This window comes from Drosophila obscura, unplaced genomic scaffold (genome assembly GCF_018151105.1).
Source record: "Drosophila obscura isolate BZ-5 IFL unplaced genomic scaffold, ASM1815110v1 contig_96, whole genome shotgun sequence".
Lineage (NCBI taxonomy): Eukaryota > Metazoa > Arthropoda > Insecta > Diptera > Drosophilidae > Drosophila > Drosophila obscura.
The window spans coordinates 157,839-163,951 of record NW_024542890.1 but is presented as its reverse complement, the minus strand read 5'-3'; the positions used below and the strand labels follow the sequence as shown (position 1 = coordinate 163,951).

General features: G+C 35.8%; 1 protein-coding gene across 1 annotated transcript; it reads left to right on the top strand.

Annotated features, from left to right (window-relative positions):
* The first annotated feature begins 218 nt into the window (after positions 1–218).
* On the top strand, positions 219–5,121 carry LOC111075275 (transforming growth factor beta regulator 1). Its single transcript, XM_022368444.2, has 2 exons — positions 219–378; positions 4,293–5,121. Exons 1-2 carry the CDS (start codon positions 316–318, stop codon positions 5,046–5,048), a joined length of 819 nt encoding a protein of 272 aa, XP_022224136.1. The 5' UTR covers positions 219–315; the 3' UTR covers positions 5,049–5,121.
* Positions 5,122–6,113: the final 992 nt, after the last annotated feature.

The window sequence follows — 6,113 nt, the reverse complement described above, 5'->3', positions numbered from 1 at the left end:
AAATGATTCACCAACAAAACAAGATTAAGATCTTTAGCATAAATAAAACTGAAGACAAGATACAAACCGTTGAAGTGAGAGTACTGAATTAGTGTTATAGTTTTGCCTGTCAGTGTATCTCGCATGATATCTCTCTCTTTCCAGAAAAGTTAGCATTGTCTAATGTCATCGAACCATGAAAGTGTTCAAAAGTTACACCTTTGAAAACATCGAAAGAAACATCCATGGTTATCAAGGAAGGGAATCCATCGATAGTTTGGTTTTACTGATGCTCCATTGTGGTTGAAATTGCTTTTATACCTTTTTCAATCAATCATGCATTTTAATTATAAGCGAAAATACGACAGATTGAAACGGTGTATTAAATTGTATATACTGGTAAGACGAATATCTACATATGTATTTTCGTAATATCTTCCAAATTTATTATAATCATGATTGCAATTTGCAAGTGAAACTAAAATATGGATGTTTTAAAAAAGCTCGAGATTCAATTCTTGGTAAAAGTTGGCATATTCGATACTATGCAAATTAGCAGCACTTTTGATGATACATATGTATAGTTCCGGGAAAAACCAACCAGATACCTCACCTCATACATATTTACAATATGCTGACATATCCACCCATATTGTGTACATGTTTTTACAAAGAGACGCAAAATATATGCCATATCGGAATCGGACACAAAAATATCACGTCGCTACCAGACTCATCATCATTAGTATGCCCCTAAACCACATAAACATCTAGTTAAAAATCAATAAAACTTTATCTATACTATAAATTTGTAAAAAAAATCTGTGTGTAAACGTCTATCTCCGCAACGCGTGCAGCAAATTGCATGCTGATTTAATAAAAGCCAGAGAATGTGGCATGGTTTGCACAAACAAATTTGTTCTTTTCTAAAAATAGGTTCCTCAAGAATTAAAAATTAATCAAACAAATCTTAAATTTGGTCCAAAAGTGTGTGTTTGAACGCCTATTTCATTTAATTTCTCCACAACGCGTGCACCAATTTGCATGTTGATTTTTTTAAATGATAGCCAGAGAATGTGGCATTGTTTCTGTTGAGCTACTGAGCATATTCAATAGCGTAGTTTTGCGATATGTTTATTAACGGGACGATGATTGTTAAGATTTAATATGTATGGTTTATTGTTGTAAACAGTATAGAAGGCGATACAGAGTCAAAGGGATAGCGAAAGGTTCGAGTTAGGTTGATGACAAGTCGGTTGGAGAGTTAGCTGGATTCAACGGGGTCACATTGCAGACGCGGGGGTCGGTACAAGACGGTATCGGATTGAATAGCTCGATTCCAAGACGATGTGCAGTGTTTGCTAGATCCAGACTGAATCAAAGGGCAGGCGGCCGAATTGCCCGTGTCCTAATGCGAGCGAGAGAGCGACAGATCGAGAGAGTATTAGCAAAGCAAAGGAAAGAAAAAGAAAGGCGCGAGATGAAGAGGCGAAAGAGAACGGCTGCATAGGCTGCTGTCGTGTGGGAGCATGAATGCGTGCATGAGTTTGTAAGTAGATGACAATTTAGTACAGTGGGTAGTGCAAACAACGAAAAATAATACGGATTTACTCTACTGCTGCACCACTGGCTATAATCTATGCATTTGTCCACTATTTGGCTGCGTAACCAAACAGTTTCTTTACAATGCTTTTAATTTTCTATAAATAGGTTCTTCGAAAATTAAAAATTTATCAAAAAAATCTCAAATTTGGTCTAAAAATGTCTATTTCATTTCATTTTATGTCCATTCTGTGAAACAGAACATTTTATGATAGATTTTGTTTTTATAACTTTTTGTTTGAAAGATGGTTTTCTGAAAAAATTGCAATTTGTTTAAGTATATATTTGTTGACTTCGTTTACACTACTCGACAAAATCCAACTTTTTTTTTCCTCAAGGATCCAAACCAACTTTATCTGATAGATATGGGACTTTACATTTTTTTAAAGAATTATGTTTTTTTTTTATGGAAGATCTTTTTTTTGAAAAATTTTTTAATTGTATTGTTTTTGTATAGCTTTTTTCAGAGGTAGCGCTTCTTTTTTTCCCATAACTCTAGTATCTTACGTCGTGTTGTAAATACCTTCGCATTTTGAAAATTAATTATTTTGAAAAGATTATTTAAAGAGCTACAAAGTAAGCACAAACACTTTGTGATTTTAGCTTACCGTCTGGGAAATATAATGCTTTGAAATGCAAAAAATACGATTTTTGTGTGGTATATTTTACGAAATTTTGATTTTAAAAACTCAGGAAAAGTAAATTTTAATTATATTGTTTATGTATAGGCGCATTAATTAGACGTCTTTTAAGGTATTGTTCATTCATTCATTAAATTATGGAGAAAATTTGGAGCTAAAATTCGTTAACCAAACCTAAAAACCTTTTTGAAGGTTGCGGGCCTTTAAGTCTTTAAGAAAAAGTTGGTTTTGTTCCTTGAGGAAAACTCGTGTCGAGTAGTGTTATCATTGTTTAATTTTGATGAATTCCTAAAAATCTAATTCATTTAATTAGCAGCGAAGCGCTGGGTCTGCTAGTACTATATATTTCTTATACGCCTTAAAAATATTTTGTGTCTTCCTCAAAATTTATTTTCGCAACTGCTGTCAAAATATGAACTAGCCTGCGTCTTTGCACTGGATTTGAACAAAGACTATACAATACCAAGATGCTGCATGAGCGACAAAAAAGCTGTTCTATGGCGAGGCTTACCGGTACGCCCCATGGACAGTGGGAGCGCACGGGGTTTTAATTCTCTTTTCGGCTATGCTTCGTCTCTGACCGCGAGCCCGCTGCCCGACACCTTCGTCTGTACGTAAGAAACGAGCCGAGCCGCCCGCTCAGGAGATGCGCACAGTAGGCCCAGCTTGATAAATTATAAAGTGAAAAAGGGTTTAATACATTTTTGTACATTTTATTTTCATATATCCTAAACTAAAATTATCTTGAAAACTACATTATATATATTTTATTCAAAGCGTTCATAAAATATTTTTTAATTTTGACACCTCTTTTTGGCTGAGAACCCACTGTAAATACACACAATACAAACAAATAACATCTTTAAAACCAAACTCGACCCATTCAGGGCACATTCAGGGATCAACCCTCAACCGGGCCCTGGGAAACCATAAATCTGGGGCCCTCCATTTTTTCACGCCAGCTCCCTTCTCTTTTCATTTGAAATAAAAACTTGAAAAGTTTATGTTTGTTTGATTAATTTTTATGTTTAAGCATAATATCCAGCACTGCGGAATCGAAAAATTCCTGTCAAACTCCATATAAAAAAACTGTGACAGGAATGTTTCGTTTACTTATTCCTGGAGCCCGATCGGAATCTACAGATTTATATCGATAGTTGCCTATCGGGACCGTGTGTGGACTGAGAGAACAGCTGATACCCAGATCAGGAATATATACTTTAAAATTCTTCCTGGAATGAATGGTGCAAGATGTAGGCAAAAACTTTGCGCAAAACCAAAAAGAGAGATTTAAGAGAGAATTAAGAGAGGGGGCCTAGGCAACTGATAACCCGCCCTGGGCCTATTTCCGTCGTCAGACTTCATTTTTCGTTGGTGTATTATGTCGCTCGAATCGACGCGGGCCGAAGCATTTACGAAGCCGAAAACAGAGGCAAAGGCCAGCCTAAAGGAGAATGGAAGAAATACCCCCGCGCCCGTACTATGAAGTGTCAAACGAAAATTTAAATCATTGTATTGTATAGTCTTTGATTTGAATCAGGGCTCTGCACCCCCCTATCTAATGGGTATAGGACAGAGCGCCTTTGCCGCTCACGTACACATGTATTACAGTAGTTGGTAACAATACAATAATTAATTTTGCGTGCTGTATATGTACACAAACGCATTGCACAAATGTGAATGCATGCGTTTTGCCTTTGCGGCATGGTCACTGACAAAACAGACAAAAAAACCACACACTCTCTGTCGCTCTGAGCAGAACACTTGTCTCTTCGCATGTGTTATCTGTTTCGTGTTTTCGGTTGAGCCGAGACACAATCGGGTCTCACAAAAACTAAAAGAGACACATTTGATCGCCATAGAACAGCTTTTCGGTCTCATGCAACATCTTTGTATTGTATAGTATTTGTCAGAACCAAACAATTGTCTGCGTAAAGTTGCGTAAAGTGTTTTTATTTCGTTTGTATTCCTGCTTTTTTTTTATATTTTGCATTTAATCTACCTATTTGGATCATTTAAGCTATGTCTGCTTTCCAATATTAACATATTAACATATTTTTTTTTTTATAGGAAAACTCTTGTCTTACTGATGAAATTTGCCATCTACAGTCTGAATTATCTGCTACTCGATCACAAAGGGTTTATCTAATTAAGAAATTAATGTTTTACGAAGGTTTAGAAAAGACCAATATAGTACGCAACTGCGTTTCAAATGGAAAACTCGAATATAAGGAGAATTTTATACGAACTTTAAACAAAAATAAACCAAGTTCTTCACATCCCAGTGAAATTGAAGAGGAATCTCAGAATGGTTTTACAGCACAAAACCAAATATCTTTTCCAATTCATTTAAATAATTTATTACTACATTCACTAGGCGATATATCAGGGAATTCAAATTTTCATAATGAGTGTTGGATTTATCCAGTTGGTTATGTAGCAACCCGAATTTATGCCCATCCAAAAGATCCACATAAAAAGTGTGTATTCACTTGTAAAATTTTAAATAACGCTGGAGTTCCTCAATTTCAAATAATCCCTGATAATGATTTGGATGGTGTATTTTTTGGAGAAACCCCTAATATGTGTCATGCAGAACTGTTGAATAATATTCAGCGGTATGTTAATAAAAGAGTAAAAATACCATTTGATGTGCAGGGAGAATCTTTTTTTGGATTGTCTAATCCAAAAATTCAATCACTGTTAAGGCTAGACCCAGGATTTCAACGTTGCTTTAATTTTAAAGGATATAATAATATACAAAGTCCAAAATCGTTAAACAATCCAGGATTATCATTTGAGACTCTTCAAACATTTTTGACTTGACACTTACAGCAATAATTTAAAATCAATAAATAAACTTTAATTTACAAAATAAATAAAATAAAATTTGTATTTACATATTTTGGTGAACGTATTAGTATTTGGTGGATGAAATAAACGAAAGAGTATGTAAATAAGTGTTAAAAAGAAGTCGTTCTGTGTGATCTTAAGCCCAATGTAGTTTGATCATCCAAATCAGAAGGCATAAACGCTGATCAGATTATATCAAATCAACGTTTCTGAAACGAATCGTGGCAGTCTATCTGGACTAGTCACGGATCCAGATCAGTCTTTCTGATCACCCTATTAGGTAAGGTAAGCATTACTAGTGTAGTAGAGCGTACGACTCCTTTGCGATACACACCGGTAGTGCAATAAATCTTCCTCATCGGAGAGTTCTTAATCCCCCGTACTCCCTCTTCCTCCTCGAAGAGCACATTATGCTCTGTACTCCTTCCTCCTCGGATCGTACTTGATCCTCCGTACCCCTTACTCCACTCGGAGCGTACTTTATCTTCCGCACCATCCTTAACTCTCAAAGAATTATGTATCTCCGCAACGTTTTCATCTCTCGAAGCGTGATTTATTGTCTGGACGTTAATATGCAATGGCTGCACCATCAAGTGGCCCATTCGACAACAAGCCGAAGCCTGTTACGCGCGGAACCCAGGCAGAAACGCAGGAAAGTTTTCTATAGCCATAGCATTGTATACTTTGGGCTCTTTTTCTTAGTACAGAATAGTCTGAAGGCTGTCTGCCAAAAGCGAGTGCAATATCCTGCATAAGTTTTGCAGAGCATTCATAAAAGAATTCCCAGAGGATAGTCCACAAACCGAGTTTTTGTGTCTGAGACAATTCTGACATGAGATGTTTTGTTGTTGTTTTTTACCATTTTCCTGTCTGTCATTGTTTACATTTTCGTAGTGAATTCCGATTTTTGGTTGTAAATGTCAATTATTTATGGTTGCATTTGACAATTACACTAGTGAACACGATTTTTCCTCAAGGAACAAAACGAACTTTTTCTTAAAGATTTGGGGCTTAGAAATGGTTTGATGATATTTTTTT